The following is a 20674-nucleotide window of genomic DNA, read 5'->3' as shown; positions in this document are numbered from 1 at the left end:
AGTGTAAATTTGAGAACAGTTTTAACAATTCCAGAAACTCAATACACCTCTACCCCAATATAACATGACCCGATATAACACGAATTCGTCTATAACGCGGTAAAGCAGTACTCTGGGGGGCGGGGCTGCGTGCTCCTGCTGATCAGCGTGTCTGGCTCCGACATGCTGCTTGTCTGGGACCGAGGGGTTGGATAAGAGGCAGAGGGTCTCGGGGGACGGTCAGGGACAGGGAGTAGGGGGGGTTGGATAGAGCGTGGGAGTCTCAGGGGGCCTGTCAGGGCGGAGTGTGGATGGGGTTGGGGCAGTCAGAGGACAGGGAGCAGGGTGGTTGGGTAGGGGGTTGGGTCCTGGGGGTGATTAGGGACGGGGAGGTCTCTGGAGGTGGCGATCGGGGACAAGGAGCGGGGGGGGGGGGGCTTAGATGGGGGTGGGGTCTTGGGAGGGGTGATTAGGGGTGGGGGGGTCTCTGGAGGGGGTAGTCAGGGGACAAGGAGCAGGGGGGGTTGGATGGGTTGGGGGTTCTGAGGGGTCAGTCAGGGGATGGGAAGTAACGATTAATAACGGAAATGCTCAAGGCCAAAGCAGGTTCGATACAACGCCATTTCACCTATAACGCAAAAAGATTTTTTGGGCTCCCAAGGATCGCGTTATATTGGGGTAGAGGTGTAGTTCCATCCATTTGGTGTAATGTTTCTGAAACACTAATACTTTGAGCGTTGTCCTTTTTCAGTTAAGGTTTTGACTCAATGTGTATTCTGAGTTGTATCATATAAAATGGCTGCTGCTTAAATTTATTTACTCATTCAATAAAGTAGCAGTGAATAATAGGTTTACCATATAATACCGGTCACAATGTAATGATCACTTGAAGGAATTTTTTTTTTTGTTCCTGAAAGTAAAAGAATGTGTTTGTGCTTCTGTTAGCTATTCATTACAGTGACACTGCACTGTATAGTTTAAAACATACTAGCATTTCCATTATAAACTGCTATTTTCAGAAGTTTATGTTCTCTATGAAAAGCCCACTCTGGACTGAAAAATGCTTTAAAGGATTACACCTACTAGAAGAGAAATGTAAAATAAAAATAATTAGAATGATTTTTGCGTTGTAAAACCACAAAAAGATGTATCTTCCTCTCCATAATGGTATTAGTTTTCATTCTGAACATTTTTCTAGCCTAATATGCATAGTTCCATTAGAGTCTTGTGGTTTAGGAAAGAAGAGTAAAATATCTATACGCATGTTAATTAACAATTATTGTATGTTTGCTACTCGTGAAATTTAATTTAAAAAAATTGTAGGAATCTTATTGACATAACACTCAGTAAAGACTCCAAGGAACCCGAGGTCCATTAGGTCAGTAGCCAATGCACTGAAAAGAGTGATAGATTATAATTGGAGAATGATGAGAGTACGTAACTCTCAATCTCTGACGCTTTGGAGCATAATAGCTCGCTAAGAGATGTTAGACTATTATTGTATACCATTTAAATGGTACTCTTATTGACCCATTTGATTGGAATGTCTCCAAAGGAGATTTACTTTGTAAGGTCATTGATCTGTCAACTAAAAACTCTTCAGGTACCTTTTAGCCCAATAGGCTGCTAATAGCTTGAAAGGAACATTGTTTAAACATCATAGCCTAATGTTTGCTCTGGTGAATAACATATTAAATATCTTGTTGGTTTTCTGAGTCTCTTTGATGGAAAAAAAGTATATATTTTTTTTATGCCTAGTGCATGTATGTACGTACGTGTGTGTGTATAAACACACACACACACACACACTTTGTACATGTACACATACTTGTCCCAAGAGTAACACAGGTATAAATTGTAATAGACCATTGCTAGCACAGGCAGCAGAGTGGAGACACAGCTGTGCTGAGTACACACTGGTTTGAAACCGAGGGTTCGTACTCCGCATGACTCAGCCGTGCTTCTGCTTCCCATGCTCCCGTGCCTGTATTGCTCTTTATACTCTCACTAGCTCCCATCAAGCTGCTGCAGGTATGTGTACAGCAGAGGAATCCCACCACTAGCTGATAGTGTAGACATAGCGTGTGTACCGCATACACACAGTGCATAAACAGTTTCATTAAAAAGAAGAGAGGTGGCTTCAATTTTAGATCAAAATTAAACCTAGAAAACCAGGCATTTGGAACAAAGTCAGAAAACATGAACTGATCCTTCAGCCACCAGGAATGTATGGGTGTAACTGTGAAAACATGATGACACAGCTCTATTTATTATTTACTACTTTGACAGACCCAGACCAGTGGGGTACAGGAGTCTGGTAGAAGGCAAATATACTGGCCACTGGATGAATAGTTTCCTGTTCCCTGAGTGACCAGAGCAGGGGCTGCCCTAGAGCAATCAGGAACCTGTTAGAACCAGTTAAGACAGGCAAGCTAATCAAGACACGTGGAACCAATTAAGAACTTTCTAGAATCAATTATGGCAGGCAGGCTAATCAGGACACCTGGTTTAAAAAGGACCTCCCATCAGTTAGTAAGGAGGCACACAAGGAGCAGGGAGTGAGAAGGCATGCTGCGGGAGGACTGAAGAGTTCAAGTGTGATCAGGCTTCAGGAGGAAGATCCTGCAGTGAGGATAAAGAAAGGGGAAGGCCATGGGGAAGTAGTCTAGGGAGTTGTAGTTGTCATGCAGCTGATACAGGGAACATTGTAGACAGCTGCTATCCACAGGGCCCTGGGCTGCAACTCAGTGTAGAGGGCGGGCCTGGGTTCCCCCATCCCCCCAACTCCTTATCGGAACCAGGAGGAGTTGACCTGGTCTGTGAGAAACACCTGAAGGGAAGGTCTAAATTGGAAAGGGATCTGGCCTGTTCCCGACCCACTAGGTTGGACACAGAGATTGCGGGGATTGTTCTCCATTTCCCCCATGCTGGCCAGTGATGAGGTTAGCTGAGTGGACGGCAGGTTTGAGCCACTAGTAAAAGTGGCCAAACTGAGGGCCGCTGGGAATCTCGGAGGCAAGCAAATCCGCCAATAAGCTCAGGACCCACCAAGGCAGAGGAGGAACTTTGTCACACATACGTACAGCTATTCTACTACTACGAAGATGACTCGGTGCTTGGATGAGATCAGCTCATGGATCCAAAAAAAAAAAAAATGTTGAAACTGAATCTGAGCAAAGATGGGTGTGTGTGTCATGCTGATGGGCAGAGCAAAGCACTTGAGTTTGCTTTCATGGTGTGGTCTCCTTTGTTTTAAAGTACACACCACAAACTGGGTCTGTTCAGTCTATAATTTAGGAGTGCTCTTGAATAGCGCTTTCTTGGAGGCTGGCCCAAAACTGTGGAACAAATTCCTACTAGAAATGAGGCCCATCACAAATCTTACCACCTTTTTTGCTCCATGTGCAAGAAGAACTTCTTTCACCTTGTTTAATATAAACACGTAGCAATGTTGTTTTTTTTAAAAAAGCCACCAACAAAAGAGATTCCCCACCAAAACAAAATGCTACGCTTCATACATCATTCTCTCTTTGGGGGGAGGAGAATCCACATGTGACAGAAGTTAAACAATGTGACTAACAAGCTACTGGAAAGCCCTCTGGTATTACAGAGATGAAGACAGTATAAAATCCTATAGAATAGAATAGCAAAATGTGCTTGTCTGGCCTTCATGATTAGTTTTTAACCACAATTTGAGTTAATTCTGCAGTGACCATTTTATGTGATTAACTGAAACCTTTAACACTACTCAAAATTTTGCTGCTTCCAATTTTGAGTTTATCCTTTCAGGCTATGATTTAAACTGCTGTTCTGGATTTGAACTTTTCTCGGTCTTTACACAATTCTGTAATAATACTAGCTAACATGCTGTCCAGCCTGTGTTTTTGTAAGTCTGCTAGTTGAGAAAGGGCAATTTGTGATTTCTCCCTAATCTTTAAGAAAGGCATGTGCCAGGATCCTTGTGATTCACTTTTTCCATCACTAGTTACTTCCCCCTTAGCTCCCAGCTGCTATTTTGTCACCATTCTTATAGCCTTCATTTATTTAGAGATTGTCTATAGTTGTACATTTTCCAAAATAGTTGGAATAGTTATTTCTGGAATAAATGTGTGTGCGCATGCACGGTAGGTGCACGTGGGGGACTTATACCAAAAATAACTATTCTGCAATAATTATTCCACAAGTGTTTTCCTAAATTTCCAAGGTATAGCCTAACATCTTTTGAATAACAAACAGTACGAGCAGCAACACAACTGGTAGGCTAATTGTAAAGTCTATTTACTAATGTTTTTAAAATACTAATTGACATCAAATTGTAAAAAGATTTGTGGTAGGAAGTCAATGGGCCATAGGGCATTTAGCACCTCTGGAAATTTAGGTGACTAATCTTGAATTTAGGAGTAGAACTGGGCAAAAACATTTGGGTGAAACTTTTTTTTCTTCTGAAATATCCAGATTCAGGTCAGCCAAGTTGTGTCATGAATTGCTTCAGCAAAAAGAAATTTTGGAAATGCCAGCTTAGATTCACATGGTGGCAGTGCTGGGTGCTCCCCTCACACCCAGCCATCTGCTGGTTAGGATACTCACTTTGGAGCAGGGAATTGAACTAAGGTCTCCCACATTCTAGGTGAGAGCCCTAAGCACAAGAATATTTGGGAATGGGTCCCTCCGTTTCTCCAGTTGAAACTGTTCCACTAGCTATGAAATACTACATATTTCAGGTCAGCAAGAGACAGTGCGAATAACTCTATATGGTGGTTAGGGCACTGGGCTTTTGGGTGTAAGGGGTACGCCATGGATTTGTGAACCTATGCCTTAATTTCCAAATTTCAATTTCCTTTATTAAAGTGCCCAAAATCAAAATGAAGGTTTTTGCTTGACCCGAAACGAAACAATTCTGACTTTTCGGTTTACTGCAAAATGTTTTTAAAAAAATCAGTTTGGAGTTGATCTGAAACAATTTCTGCCCTCTCCCATTTTTAATAACTGCCAGCAAATGGGAAATTAGTTATTTGCACAGCCTTATTTAGGAGCCTAACTTTAGGCACCCTAGCCTTGAAAATTTTATTATGTCTTATATGGTATTTGGTCAAAGTTGATAATTACACATTTTAGTTAAGTTACATTTTAATTGAAGTACTGTTACATTTTAAAATGCATTTCATGTAACATTACATATTTGTTGAATTCTGTTTGTAGTATATGCAGCCACCGTATATGCTAAATATCAGAGTACTCTTAAGCTACATTTTGACAAATTCAAGGTATTCCAGCTAAGTTTTGATAACTCTTCAGTGGGTCCCATGCCAATCAGTGGCAAATCACCCACTGATATGATTGGGACTAGGTTTGGGTCTTCTATCTGTTCTTAAATCCTCTGGGCATACTACTTTTGATCTAAAAAGTTGTATATTTTTAAAGCTATATATATATATATGTATATATTTAAAGCTGAATTTGAGAATAACAAATGGATTTATCAGAAAAAAATAAGAGATTTGATTAACATAGAATTGATATTTTTCTAGTACTATGTTTATTGCTAAGTACTGCAGATATTTAAAAAAATAATTCAATACTTATTTTAAACTAATTAAGCTTCTCTGTAGCATTCACAGATATAAAGAAATATGGTGAATTAAATAGGAAAGAACTATATAGTAAATCCCCTAGAAATTTAAATTTTGAGTCAGACTTTAATGTATTGTGTGATTTTTTTTTTCAGAAATTTTTTTTCAATTTACTACTCTAATTATAAATGTTTAGATGTGCTTTGTCCCTTAATATTTACACTTTGGGTGATTGTTCTGTGAGTGCAGCTGGAATTTGCTCTGAATATAGCCTGGAGGAGATCAATGAAAAGGAACAGAAGAATGTACAGCACAAAGAGGAAAGTGAAAGTGCAGATACCTCTCTTATGACACAAGAGGTTTCTGCCTCCTTCATTTCTACTGATGTACCACTAGATACTGAAAAAAATGATTCTGCTTCATCATCTTCAATTCCTGGCAGTGGCTCTGTAGATAACTTTCAAAGTTTCAAGGAAGAAAAACAAGAAAATATGAGCACAGATGGCAAGTAAGTACTCTTTGTAAGAAAGAAAGGGGGAGAACAAATAAACAAAATCATGAATGCTTTTTCATTGCAAAGAACAGAATAGAGATTTATAAGAAAATGGCATGAGATTAATATGTCTAAACTCTCATTTCCTTTCTTTTCTAATATAACAAGTTCATTACACAATAGTTAAATGTGGTTAAAAACATAACCACATAAACATTCCAGGCTAGTCTGTTTAGGGCCACTTTTCCTCACTTAATAAATAAAAGGCAGCTATGTTCAGGTTTCACATAGTAATAGAAATTACAAGAGATTAAAATGTTCCTTCATTGTTAATTATTATTTAAGCAACAGTCACCTTCATTGAAAAAAGTATGCAAACTAGAAATCAGGACAGTTAGCTGTCACAACAGAAGGGACTGCTACAATATTATGCTGACAATTTTGGGGAGAACAGGAAGAATGGCCTTCGCTGGATAAATGCTCTCCACTTTTATGGTCATAATTCTCAGTTGTTTTTTTTATTCATTGTTGTGTTTTCTTGTCTTTTACGCACAGGTTTTATCCATCTATCCTCAGAGAACACTGCTAATTCTCTCTCTTCTTTTACTTAGGAAAGATGTAAATATCTCAGTTTTCTTCAGAATTTTTTCCCTTTCTGATACCTCCTCAGTGTCTGACTTTGCTCTTCAGCCTGTATAACAAACTACTTGACTCAGCCGGCTTCTAACATAAAGTAGTGCCTGCTGGAAATGAAAGCTGATTGGCTAGAGAAGTTCCATAATATTCATTTAATCTACTATTCCTCTGTTCCCCAAGGGATGAAAGTTGGCCATTCTGCCCAATTTAAATTGGGAAAAAAGCTGCTTTTTTTTTTTAACACTACTGGAGCGAACATCTGTGAGAACTTGTAGCATGCAGTCACCTCCAAAATACTGTGAGGGGTTTTGATGAGAACTGCGCAGGACATGTTTTTCCCATCCCACTAAACTTTTCAAGATTTCAAAAAGTTTCTGTTTGAACATCAAATTGAACCCAAGACCTGTTTCAGTTTTTTTTTTTTTTTTTTGGGGGGGGGGGGGGCAAACAGGGAGAAATAGAGAGAGACTCAACCCAGAAGAGCCAATAGCCTGACAGTTACTCACCTGGTGTATGACAGAGGTTTAAATTCCTGGTCTGAAACCTTGGTCTCTCACATCCCGGGTGAGTGGCCTAACAACCAGGCTTTTGGGTATTTTGGAATGGGTCTCTTTCTGACCAGAAATTCCATCCTGCACCCGAGAATCCTGTCCTGATGAAAGTTTAATTGAAATTGGTATTTTTCCATGACAAATTTTGATTCTGACAAAGCAGCATTTTCTGATGGAAAAACTTTTGCTGAAAAATTTCTGACCAATTCTAGTTTTGACTTTGATCTCCACATTCTTTTTAGTCAGTCTGGGGCCAAGAGGGCCTTGCAGAAATCCCTACTTTGTCCTCTACACTATATAATTTTCTTGTTAGCTAACAAAATATTATGTTTTCTCATTGCCACTACTTTTGGTAAGAGGAAGAAAAACTTGTGTTCTACATGGACAAACGTTATGCCTGATTCTCAGCTGTACCAAAGCTCTGCTTAGTGTACCTTAGGAGATCGGAGTGCCAAAGTGGCTTTAGGACTTCTTGAACTCCCCAATTTCCAGGACTATTGAGGGCCAGTTTGGTCTATTGTGTATTAGAGCAGCCCCAGGTCTGCTCTTAGTTCTGTGAACCTGTGGGCCTTCTGTTTTGAGCATAGAAGAATTATGTATACTTGCAAAATGTATATCATGCATAGTAATATGCCGTGCTCCTATTTCTTTTTTGTTCTTCATGTTAGGATAGTTCTCAAAAGTGTAAGGAAAATATTATCTGTGCTTTTTTAAGAAAGAATTATGCACTGCACAAATTCAGACTTCTGTGGTTTTATGATCGCAAGGTATTCATGTATGGAGTTCAGTTTTTTCCCTTTTGCAGCAACATACTGTATATACAATGTGATGGACAACATCCAGAAAATTACCTCAACAAAAGAAAAGGAGTACTAGTGGCACCTTAGAGACTAGCCAATTTATTTGAGCATAAACTTTCGTGAGCTTTCACGGAAGCTTATGCTCAAATAAATTGGTTAGTCTCTAAGGTGCCACTAGTACTCCTTTTCTTTTTGCGAATACAGACTAACATGGCTGCTACTCTGAAACCCCTCAACAAAAGAATTAACATTTTGAGCATGATCTTGTGGGATCCTGAACACCTCTTGAGTGGTTTCATTGGAAATTGTGTGCTCATCAACTTGCAGAGGTTACTCGGGGCTATAAATTGGGGGAGACAATTTTGAAAAAAATTCACGTAGTGTTGCACTAAACAGAAACTGCATATGCACTGTGGTGTGTAAAGTATCATAGCAGCATTTCCTCTTATTTTTTTTTAATAATATCTGTTGAATTTTTCCAGTGTTTGGCAGAAAGATTTGATTATTTTTCTCCATCTGTCTTTGGAGAACGTTGCCAGTTCTCATATATCTTTTCTGTGTGTTTACTGAAATGAGTGATATTAGCATAAATAATGTACTGTGCTGTATTTTGCAGAGGCCCACACAGTAAGATAGACAGTGCACAAATTACATTTGAAAATGACAAGAAGTTGGGAATATTGGATCCAAACAAAAATTATGGTGAGTTATTCTGACTAATTTTTTACTAAATAAGAAAAATACTTGTAACCAAATTTGAGAAGAATTTTTGTTTCCAAGTTAATAGAACTTTCATAGTCAAAAGCATCTAAAACCACTTTATGAAGTACAGAAATTTGATACAAATAGAAGCTACTTATGCACATGCATTCAAATGCAGTAGTGTCTTGATACTTGAAAATTGTTCCAAATATAGAAGAAATTGTTCCAGTCCTAGGTTACAGAGTCTCACGACATCAATCTGTGGCTGACATTGTGAAATCACTTTCCGAATGAGTAAGACACTGTGGTTGCTGTAATTTAAAAAATCAAAACAGAAAAAAACCCTTTATTTTACATTGCAAAAGCACACGGATTGTAATTGAACTGCAGTGTGACTCAGGACATAGATTTCCCGGTACATTGCTTAATAGCACTCCCTGGCCAATTAAATTGCACCAACAGGCTCTGAAGGAAATCCTGTTTAGAATAAATCTGCTGGATAGATGGTGTCTTCTATGCTAAACCTTCAGAATGAGAGATTTAAAGCAGACAGGTGCAGCGGAAGAATGATCTCTGTAAAAGAGAGATTATATTGGTCTGAATTATGTTGCTAATCTAGCAACAGGATTTTTTTTTAAAAAAATGATGATGTCAAATGGTATTGGAAGAGTAAAACATTCAAGAAAAAATTCTCATCCCCCAATTAGCTATTTCTGGCTTTACTGGCATGATGAAAAGTTGTATTTCAAGGTTAAAAGCGTCAAATGAAATGACAGGCACCTTGTTTGAAATATACAGGAATGAGAACATCTAACGATGGTAAACTAAATTCCTTAAATCATGTCAGTTGGATTATTTTTAATTGTGGAAGTTGCTATTGCCAGGATGTTTAGATGTAAACCTGAATTTGAGCTTATTTTGTTTTTGAGGTGTTAATGCAAAGATTTAGTTATCCAGTACACATGTAGTAAACTTTACTTTTAGATTATTGTTAACAAACAGAAGAGGATCCATCATTCATGTGTGTAGTATAAAAAAAAGTTGGCCATAGTGGTTTCATTGTGTATGTAACATCTGAAGGACTGCAACACCCTTTTGATTTATCAGCCCATAATGGGTCCTTCAGAGACAATCAGAGCTTCTCTACACTAATGCGCAGGGTTGATCTAAGATACACAACTTCAGCTACGTGAATAGCGTAGCTGAAGTCGATGTAATTAGATCTACTTACCTCGGTGTCTTCACTGCGGTAAGTTGACAGCCGATTCTCTCCCATCGACTCCACTTGCGCTCCTCGTTCTGTGGAGTACCGGAGTCGACGGGAGAGCACTCAGTGGTCGATGTATCACGTCTAGTATAGATGCGATAAATCGACCCCTGCTGGATTGATTCCTGTCCGCCAATCCTGCGGATAGTATAGACAAGCCTCCAGACTTACAGTGTATGTTGCACTAGATGGATGAAATTAATGGTTTTGTGAACTTGATGAAATAATTGCCAGTTATGCACCCGAGATTGCTGAAGTACTATTGATTTTCTGAAACGGTTAAAGATTTTCTCACGTGTACATAGAGAACATAGAGGATCTGTTGATCTGTTGAACATAGAGGATCTGTTGTCAGTCATGAATTCATTTTGTGAATCTGGTGAAGACAACATTGGTGCGTTCCTGCAAATATTCATTAACTATTTGATTATAAAGAAAATGAAACGACCAAAGTGATGTTCAGTTAAACTGTGTTTTGTTTGTGTTGCAAGTTATTTGTAAATCATTTCATGAATCTGACTGTGAAACTATGAACAAAATCTATTAAATTAAACTTTTCTTGTTCCCATTGTAATCCATTGTTGCATTACATTGTTTAGAACAATGTAGAATATCCCAATAATGGTTTCTAATATGTTAATTTTTGAGTTTATCACAAATATCCTGTTTGAGAGGAAAATCAAGTTTAATTACAAAACTGCATTATGACATTGTGTTTGTGGAAATATGTTGTTTTGTAGGGAAGCAAAGGCCCTTCCACAGTTCTAGAAATGGATCATTCATTCCCCTAGAACCCATTACTTTCATGATTTCATGAACCCATTACTTTATCCTTGTAGTGTAACAAATACACACAATAAATTTTGCAAATATATAATCTTAAATAGTTGCACTCCTTCAGATACATGATTGAGTGTTTTTATTAATCCAATCTACTTTGTTTTTTCATATTTATAATTCAAATAATTTAAAACTAGTAAACCTCTATTTTTAATACACACCTAAAATACATCAGGGAGAGACATTTATTTTAAAAAAATCATTTGAACTTAGGATAATTAATTTTATAGTAATGTGTTTTAAAGTGAATTTTGGAAAGGTTCAGATGTGATTCATATCCCCAAAATTTAAGACAGGCCACTTTAATATACACTCCTGGAAGAACAGATATGCAGTAATTGTGTTGCTCAAATATTTTTAACTGCATCAGTGCAGAAATGCTAGAAACATCTGGCAAATCACATCTTTTTATGTGAAGGAATATAGTAGGTACACAAACAGCAGAGACACGGGACCAAACAAGAATTGCAGGATATAATCTTGAATAGTCCTTACCAGTTTGTAGACCATGAGCTATACCTTATATACAATGGAATGAAATGCAGACATCCTTCGTGCCCCAAAACCTTAAGTGGTCCCTAAACAGGCTTGACCGTCTGGTCTATCTATGACACCAACAGCCTCAGTGGGTAGTATTACTACAGTATTTTTCATTAAAAAATATTAAATTGGAAAAATTACCAGTACTAATCAAGCTAAAATATCTTTCTAGTGTCTTGAAAGGGTATAATAAGGGAAAGTTTATTATTTCTAAGGAACCATTTCTAATGGTAAAAGAAAATGGGGGTATCGGGCTTCATGATTTAAACAAAAAAGTCAGGCTGTTTGATATTCATATTATTTGAGAAATATATTTTTTCTTTTAAAGATCATAATGGCACAAGATTCCTTCCAGCAACCATAGGAGAAAAAGAAAATCGACGTAAGATGGGAGAAATTAATACAGCAGATGTCAGAGAAGAAAATAAGCTTGAAGTTGAGAGACTATCAAACTGCCAAGAGTATAAAAATGACATCTCTATAAATCAGAATGATAATCCTCAAGTGAATCTAGGAATACAAGATCAGAAGCTAATTCAAACTAACATGGAGATAGTAAAAACTCAGGATGTTGCAATTCAGACAACTCCATCTGATAATAGTTTTGGCAGGACTACACTAAGTGAAATGATTGTCCTTCAAGATTGTGAGTCATCCACCTTCAAAGGAGTAGCCCACATGCAGAATTTAGATAGGGACAGTCCATCTTTGCAGTTGATGAACAAGGTGCAAGAGTCTGTAGAGGTTTCAACAGAATTCAACCATCAGAGACAAGACGCTGCGGATGACAAAGCAATTCCCATACAAAATCAAAGTAATATATATGAGAATGATAGTAGTTTTACCCCATCAGAGAGAGCTCCAAAAAGTGCAATTAATTCTCCTATTAAAAGTTACCCACTTTATAGACCAGACTTCAAACCTAAACCTAAACCCTCTAATGAAATTACAAGAGAATATATTCCCAAAATTGGAATGACTACTTATAAAATAGTGCCTCCAAAATCTTTGGAAATATTGAAAGGTGGTGAGTCAGATGCTATGTCAGCCATTAAGGATCAGATTGGTGTCACCTTGGAAATGTCCCCACAGTCAGAGAATTCAAAAGAATTTGGAGTGCAAACTGAAATTCTTAGGGTTTCAAAAAGCACAAGTCAGTCAGAGTCTGGTTTAAAATATGAACCTGCTTTGGCAGTGAATGATCAGCTGCACAAAACTAACAGCATTACTGACAGTGTCTCAACTTCTGAAATTGGGATTACTACTGAAAGCAAGCACATAGAAACAGAGGCTTCCAAACCCAATCTAGGTAATGGCATAACTCCATTGATGCTAAACTCGGGTAACACAAATTCTTCACCTGAGACTCAAGAAAAATCAAGTGTTTTCAGTCCTACAACGAAACCTAGTTCTTTTTACTTACAGATGCAAAGAAGGGCTTCAGGTCATTATGTAACATCTGCAATTGCCAGAAGTGTCAGTGCTGCTACAAGTCCTACTCAAAGAGAGGCTACAAATACAGAGAGAGAAAAAAATTTGACGGCATCAGATCAATCTTTATTTCCTTTACATAAAACATATAATTTCCCTGCTGAATTAGATGAAGAAAAGGTTGATAATGAGAAAAAAATTGACACTTTTACTTCTGTCAAAACTGCTAAACCTTTGAGTTTCCCCTCCTGTCAGCCAGCAACATTGAACTTAAGAACTCTTAGAACTTTTGCAGTTCCAAAACCATATTCCAGTTCTAGGCCATCCCCCTTTGCTCTTGCTGTCTCATCGGCAATCAAAAGATCACAGTCATTCAGTAAACCACATACCATCAGTAGCCAGCCATCAAAAGAGGAATCTCCTGTTGAACTATCCTCAGCACCTTCCACAGGAGATGTGAAGAACCAATTTTTACAGACCTTAACAGGAGGTTCACAACATAATATGATGGATAAGGTACATTTTACAAAATTTAATATTTCTTGAACATTAATCATTATATATTTCACAGAAGAGTGAGATTCACTCTGTCCCTTCTTTGAATAGTTCATAAATATTAGTAGGCTTTGGATTAATAGCATATAAACATCTAGTGGGTGCATTCTGCTGTAACAGCACCATATACAACATTTCAATGGAATATAGGAAAAAGAAGTAATCTTGTCTTGTACGGACTTTATAGAGGATACTTATATTAAATGAAATTTTTCAGCAAAATTGAAAATGCTGAGAAATAATTTTGTCTTACCATAATTAATAATGTCTCAAACTTATAAGCAAAGAAAAAATAACTGGATCTGGTTTATCTATGCATACCTATTTTCATATTCAGAGTTGTTGATTTTGTTTTTTAAAAAGTACCATGCGTAAAACTAGTTTTTACTTACTTAATTTTTGAGTGATGTCCCAGAATAATCATTTGAGGGACACTGAAACAGGATATCTGTAAGGATGCTGATTATCTTCTGGTATTACTAGCACAAGTCAACAGTATTATGTAACCTGACTGGCATCCAGGGGTTGAATTGGAAAAGTAGAGTTAGTAGAACTCTTCAAAAGTTTGTCCTGTATAATGTCTATCACTTTAGATGCTACAGTGAGATGCTAATGTTGATAGATTGTGCAGATATTCAAAGTAGGATCATGCACGCTTCCTGGGATCAGCTCCCTTACGGAATCAAATGTCCTATTTGTACACGTTGGACTTGGGTACTCTTGAGTGGCGGGGAGAGAGCAGTGGTCCTCTCCCAAGTCTACCCACTTATGGCCCCAAAATGAGCTGTTACTAAGAGTAAATTGTGTAGCTCATCATAGTATGTTTTTTTAAAATGTTTTAATGAGTAATTAAATATTTATCAACATTGACATTTAAAGTATCATAATTGGGCTGTAACACCTACTCAGATGAATGGGGAAGTTCATACATTTGAGCTGTTATTTCATGTATTCTGCAAATTCAGGCAGATGTCACTGCTTCAGTTGCATCCAGTTCACATTTAGAAGGTTTTTTGTTTTGTTTTGTTTTGCAACAATAAAAGCTATATTTGCATATAGTAAAAGCTGAGATTTCAGACAGCAACTGGGCAGCTTGGGAGGGGCATCTATACTATGCAGTGGCCTAATTCTAGCCCTGCTGGCATCTGTATTTTTGTATGATTAAGTTGAGAGTATGAATTCAGTTCTAACTGTGTGAATATTCCTGGAAATCTTATACCATTCATCCTGTGGTAAAGCAGTATCTGTCTATTTCCTAAGGCTTTTGTAGTCCTAATAAGGAACTTGCAGGCATAGAAATAAATTTGTTTGATATTAATTAAACTACGTGAGATGATTATGTGGAGAATTTTATAGACATCTTGGGGAGAAAATTCCCCATATTTAACAGTAAAAAAGTTCCTTAAATCCCTTCCGGCCTATAACTTGTTCAAAACCAAGGTATAATTCCCAGATGCTATTTTATGGCATCCTCAGCTGGGTGCTGTCACATCACATCATAAATTACTTGCGAAGTGAATGTACAAAATGAAGGCTGTTCCCTGAAATCTTGCATGAAGCAAAATGAGGATACAGTGCTGTAATATTTGGCCAGACTGCTTCAGATATCCATTTATGACCTCACTCAAATAAAATGCTTTGATTTTTTTTCCCTAATAGAAAAGTAATTGTACAAACAATGAACAAAACAGCCAGGTGCAATCTTCAGTTGACCACCCAACTTCTGTTTTTGAGAGAGAAACTGCTTTAACGTTCCAGAGCTCTGACCCAGAACAGATCCACCAGAGTCTGCTGGCTGCTATCCGCTCTGGAGAAGGTGCTGCCAAATTAAAAAGGGTGAGTTTTCATCATCACATCAGTAACAATGGACTTACAGTGCTTATTTCAAAATTACCAAATTAATACCTAAAAGCAGTCAGTCCTGGAACTAATCATGACAAGGGAGTCTCCTGAAAGTGTGTTTAGTTGTACCAAAGCAGATTTGTAAATGTACCTGCAAGAAGCTTATGCTGTCATTTTTTCAAATAGAGAAAATATTATGTTTCTGAAATACATTTTATATTAAAAATTATTAAGGCTCCACTTTAGCAAAACACATAAGCATATGCTTATTTCTGTTTAGCAAAGCACTCAGACATACGTATCTATTTAAATGCTTTGCTGAACAGGGATGGTTTTAAGCACGAGAGCTAAATCGGCCACAACTTTCTGCCAAAAGTACACATGCAGAAGTTGTAAAGATTAATTTCCTGTTGATTGTTGATACTATAGACACACTTAATTCTTTTTATATTTTAAAACTTGTGTCTGCTTTTTGGTTTCATTAGCCAGAACAATCTTATTTTTCATACAATGTTTGTAAGTGTTTTGTGGCTAGTGATTCCGGAGAGAATTAAGTATGCATCTTACTGCAAGAAGTGCTGATATTTTCCTGTTTCTAGAATGCAATGCTACGTAAGAAAAATGATCCCTTAAATGGAAACCACAATAGTTAATCAAAAAAAATATTATGAGTAGTTGTAATTCATTCTATTTGTGGGCTGAGATATTATAGTGATATTTACTTAGTAAATGCTTTAAATAATTAGGAAACATGGAAATAATATAAAAAAAATCACCAGTGTAAAGGATTAAGTCATGAATTAGCCTGCTCTATTCTTGAATACTCAAATGACTGGAGATAAATGGCTTGCTTAAAGCATGGTTCTTTTTTATTGTTACCATGAACAATCTGACACCTCAGAAGAACATTCTTTTTAAATTATTTTGCAGAATAAATATACTGTGTTTTTTAATAAGTCAGATCATTCCATAGTTTCAATTTATATTTCCCTCAGTTAGATGATATTTGCAGATCTACCTTTTACAACAGTATTGTTAATTAGAAACCTTTAAAAATACTCTGGCTTGGTTTGATAGACATTCTCATTTGTATCTTTCTGTCCTGAACCCCAGTTTTTTGTCTTCCACCGGCGTGCTAAAGTATGACCTATTACTGCAGAACCCTGTCTCTTTTGAAGATTCAGAGCTTTGTTACCCACTTACCCAACCCCTCCAAAAAATCCCTATTGCGAAGCAATTATTTTATAGAAGTCTTTGATTCCTTAGAACCATATTCAGGAGAACATGGGTTCTGTGGGTTCTGTATTTTGACACCTAAACATCTTATATTACATGGAAAACCTCTCTCTTAACAGAAGTATGGCAATGGAATAGCATCTTTGAGTTTCCCAGGCCCCCCTTCTTCTTCACACAGATTGAATAGTCCTGCTTCCTCAGAATGGTCACAAGTGGAAAGTCAGCATGATCGGTCAGTCAGTCCAGTGTGCTGTCAAGGTGGTGCACAGTTAGAAGCTGTATTGCAGTGAACTAGTTGTCAGCCACTTACAAATCATTTAAGGACAGTGGATGAGATTAATCAAACATTGAATCTTTTGGAGACTTGATGAAGGTTGGATCTATCTGATGTACAAGAAACATGCCTGCTTTTTATTATGTAGCTTTCTGATTATTGTTACATAGTTGCATTGTGAACCATATTGAAACTGAAAATACAGTGTTTAAAAAAAGTGGATAAAATATGAAAATATCAAAAATATGTAAAACCTGTTTGCAATACTTGCCATAATGCCTGATAACTTCTTTGAAAAAATAAGATTGATAAAGTGCTCTTCAGAATTCAAGAAACACATCAAGCATAGCTGGAAAGCTGGAAAAAGGTTAGCAAGGAGTTCCATAACTTTTTGATTTTCAGTACTTTCCTTGGCTAACTTTGTACAAGTAGAGAAGTTTTGACACTCCCTGCCCGAGGAGTTGACAATCTAAAGGACAGAAAAATATAAACAAGAGTCTCTCAGAATAACTGAATTTGAAAGTTTTTCTAGAATAGTGGAATATTGAAATGGAGCAGCATTTTTATGGACCTTGTAGAAGATGTGTGTTTTCAGGGAGGACTTGAAGGATGGAGTGAAGGAACCTAAAGCATTCTACAGCATGGGGGCCTGGGAGGATTTCATGAAGTCTGTTCAAATATAGGGGCACTTGAAACTCCAGATGTGTAGAATGCTAATCACTGCACTGTTTTCTTTGTAACTAATAAAGGGGAGGTGACATATGACGCGGTGGGGGGGGGCATGGGGAGAGAAATTGTGGCATCAACTTTATTTTTAGGCTGTTGTGCTGATGAATTGAGGCAATGTTTTTATTAAAAGCTTAAAATTGAGAACAGGGCATATTGTAACCAATGGAAAAATAAAACGCCTTTGTCAACAGGGTATAAGTATCCAGATAGTCAGTGATCCTGGTTGGGAAGGGCATTTTAGGTGAATTAACTCATAGCTTCCATTAACTGGTTCTATGAGTGCTGACTGGCTACTATTTGGTCCTATTGAATTGGGTAAAAGGTCTGTCGGGTGCTTGCCATCCCCCTTCCCTGATGCAGCTCTGTAAGGGTGGCATTCAAGAAACCAGACAAAAATACTACCATGGCTAGCCAAGTCTTTTTTCTTCTTTTTCCTTAATAACTTGCCAGAGTGTAGAGCCAAGATCTGTGGCCTTTTGTGCCGTGGATCTTTTCTGTTGAATGGAGCCTTCAGTAATTACTAATCTAAATGGGTCAAATGAGGTTGTTTTTAAACAATTTTTCTCTCTTCAGAATATTTTCATTGTGCTAGTAAACTCTGTTCAAGATCTTTTCAGTGGTATCTAATCTTAGGGCCTGATTTTTAGGATCACAGAGCACCCACAGCTCCCCCAACTTCATTTGGAGTTTGTGGTGTATTCAGCACTGTTGGGGAAAAAAAAGGCCCTACATGTCTTAAATTAACAGGTTTATCACCTAGTAAAACTTTACCACTCAGTAAAAAATTCATTGCAGTATCACAGAACACACTTAAATCGAGAATTATATCTGGAATCAGTTCTAATGTGTACTTGACTAAAAGAAGATGTGGATGTATTCACTGAATAGATTGCTTTTCACATTTTTTTTTGAGATGGCAGCAGAGCTCCAGACACAGTCAATAATTGTATTAAGTGTGCAGTTTGTGAAGAGTTGTTTCACCCTTATTGCTGACCAAAGTGTACATGCTGTGGAAGTAGTAAATATCTGGTTTCGTAATTTATAACTTGATTGAACTTCAAAAAAACGATTGCTGCATTTGTAAGCTAGTAGTGAATAAAATATTACAGGGAAAAATTCATTAAAATTGGACAAATATTTCTATTTCAGCAGCGTGATGATGATTTTCTTTTCTCCTAGGTTTCTGCTCCATCAAATACTGTATCTGTCAATGGAAGATCCAGGCTCAGTCACTCATTTTCCACAGAAGAAAAATATAACCATTAGACATTATACCAAATATTTTTGCACTTTAGTATCATTGCCTACGCTAAATTAATACTAACTGCAAATTTTTGCAAATGTAAATGCAGGTGTATGTCACTATACATTGTTAATTAAAATATAGGAATTTCATGCTGGATCTCTTAATTCCTGGGGAAGGTTTATTAGAATATGTAATTTATAGTAATATTTTTGCCTTTTTTGTAAAAGCTGAAAATGCTGCTTCAGAACTTTAAGATGAGGTGCAGATGAGTTTCATTTTCGTTTAAATGAAAATCAAATGTTGATTTAATTTTGTACTGTTAAGACTGAATGACATGTAGCAACATGCTGAAAAATACCGATTTAGAGGAGTCTGAGAATTTCAGATTTTTAAGTTTATAATTGTATAATACTAATGTTAAATTGTGAGTTTAAATATACATCTGCCACTTGTTGCCTCAATGTTATTTTGTTAAATTAAATATTGTAATTAGCAGAAAATCTTAATTATATTCAATGAAGCACACTCTAGAATTTCATAGAAAATGGGTGTGTTTTCCTTTTTTCAGCTAAGAGTTGGAATCGATACCATTTGGCTTTTACTCTCCTTAACTTTTTTCCTAATAGCACAACAAACATCAGGACAAAAATGATCTGAAGTTTTTCATTCTATTTTAATATTTTCTTTACACTAATATTATTTGGCTTTTCTCATTTTGCTCTATAACAAGTAATTTTTGTGAATAGCTTTTTCTCATAATATTCGGATAAGCAATATGTACCAGATACCTTTTTAAATATTGTCATCGACAGGTAGAAACAATGGTAGGGAAGAAAAAATCCAGTTTTGATATTTAGTGAAAGAGAAATAAAAGAAATGTGCTCACATGAAATATAACTAAAAAGATCCTAAAATGCTTTGAAATTATTCATAAACAGTTTATTATAGTCTTAAATCAGCACAATAATGGGAAAACAAAGCACATTATACAAAAGTCTGTATTTATAGAATAAGCATTTGCTACTGAAATAGAAAAGAGGTGAAGCTGGAACACTATATAAAAAGAAATGCCTAATAATAGATACAGTGTTTATCAGTTTCTTTCTTGTCAAGATGATACTTTTTTAGGGGAAAATGGGATTATAGTGATGATTTAAAAAAACTGGATTGTAGATATTTACTGCAAATATTGAGATATTTGCCATTTTCTAAAATATTTCATGTTGGGTTTTGGTTGAATAAAAGTAATTGTGTTTAGTTTTAGTCTTTAACAATATTTATTTTGTGTTATAGAAACCATTTGTAACATTCAGTGGTATTTTAATTGCACAAATTGGTTTATAATTGCTCATTTAAGTAAAGGTTTATTTTGAAGAATGGCATACTGCCAATGATTTTTGTGCAATAATCTGGGATCAATGTACATTACTTTCACTAGTTGGGAGTGGTCACAAGTAAAACTATATTAAAGTTGTAACAATGATTAAACACCTAAGACTGTCCTAGTAAACAGTAATTCTTAAATACTAAAGCAATGAATATTTATTCGCACAATCCTGTTGTCTCATACATTCTGTTTTTACCCCGAAATCCACTGATAAAATGTATCCCTCTTTTTTCCCCCCACTTAAGAATAGATCCCAAATTTTGAATGGGAAACAAATAATCAGTTGAGTTTTCAGCAGATCTTTCCAAATGGCTGCTTCATAAATCACAGGAAAAATGGTGGCATCTATAACAGGGGAACAATCTTTTCTCTTTCATGCTTAGCTTTTCTAGATGTCACTGTGTCTTTAGAGATATATTTAGAAAATATAACCAGCTATAGCTGGTTTCATGAATAAAACTAGTTCTCCTAGTGACCCTCAGCTTTGCTGTACTATATTCTGATTTATACTATGCTGATTGCACTATTAAAGGAATCCCCTTCCATCTGCACCTGGATTTTTAACATTTCAGTTTTCTTTCAAGTAATAGTTTACT

At 36.6% G+C, this 20674-nt stretch overlaps 1 protein-coding gene across 4 annotated transcripts in view; it reads left to right on the top strand.

Annotated features, from left to right (window-relative positions):
• COBLL1 (cordon-bleu WH2 repeat protein like 1) overlaps window positions 1-20222 on the top strand; it is a 118408-nt gene extending 98186 nt beyond the window's left edge. For all 4 annotated transcript variants that reach the window (XM_075117894.1, XM_075117895.1, XM_048869876.2 and 1 more), the window contains 5 exons: window positions 5799-6057; window positions 8646-8731; window positions 11707-13325; window positions 15024-15200; window positions 18625-20222. In XM_075117894.1, the coding sequence (XP_074973995.1) occupies window positions 5799-6057; window positions 8646-8731; window positions 11707-13325; window positions 15024-15200; window positions 18625-18711 (2228 nt within the window). In that variant the 3' untranslated portion in view covers window positions 18712-20222. The remainder of the gene's footprint in view (window positions 1-5798; window positions 6058-8645; window positions 8732-11706; window positions 13326-15023; window positions 15201-18624) is intronic.
• The last annotated feature ends 452 nt before the right edge of the window (window positions 20223-20674 follow it).

The sequence above is a fragment of the Caretta caretta genome, chromosome 11 (assembly GCF_965140235.1).
Source record: "Caretta caretta isolate rCarCar2 chromosome 11, rCarCar1.hap1, whole genome shotgun sequence".
Taxonomy (NCBI): Eukaryota; Metazoa; Chordata; order Testudines; family Cheloniidae; genus Caretta; species Caretta caretta.
The sequence above is the reverse complement of the archived record's forward strand: the minus strand, read 5'-3'. Positions and strand labels throughout refer to the sequence as shown.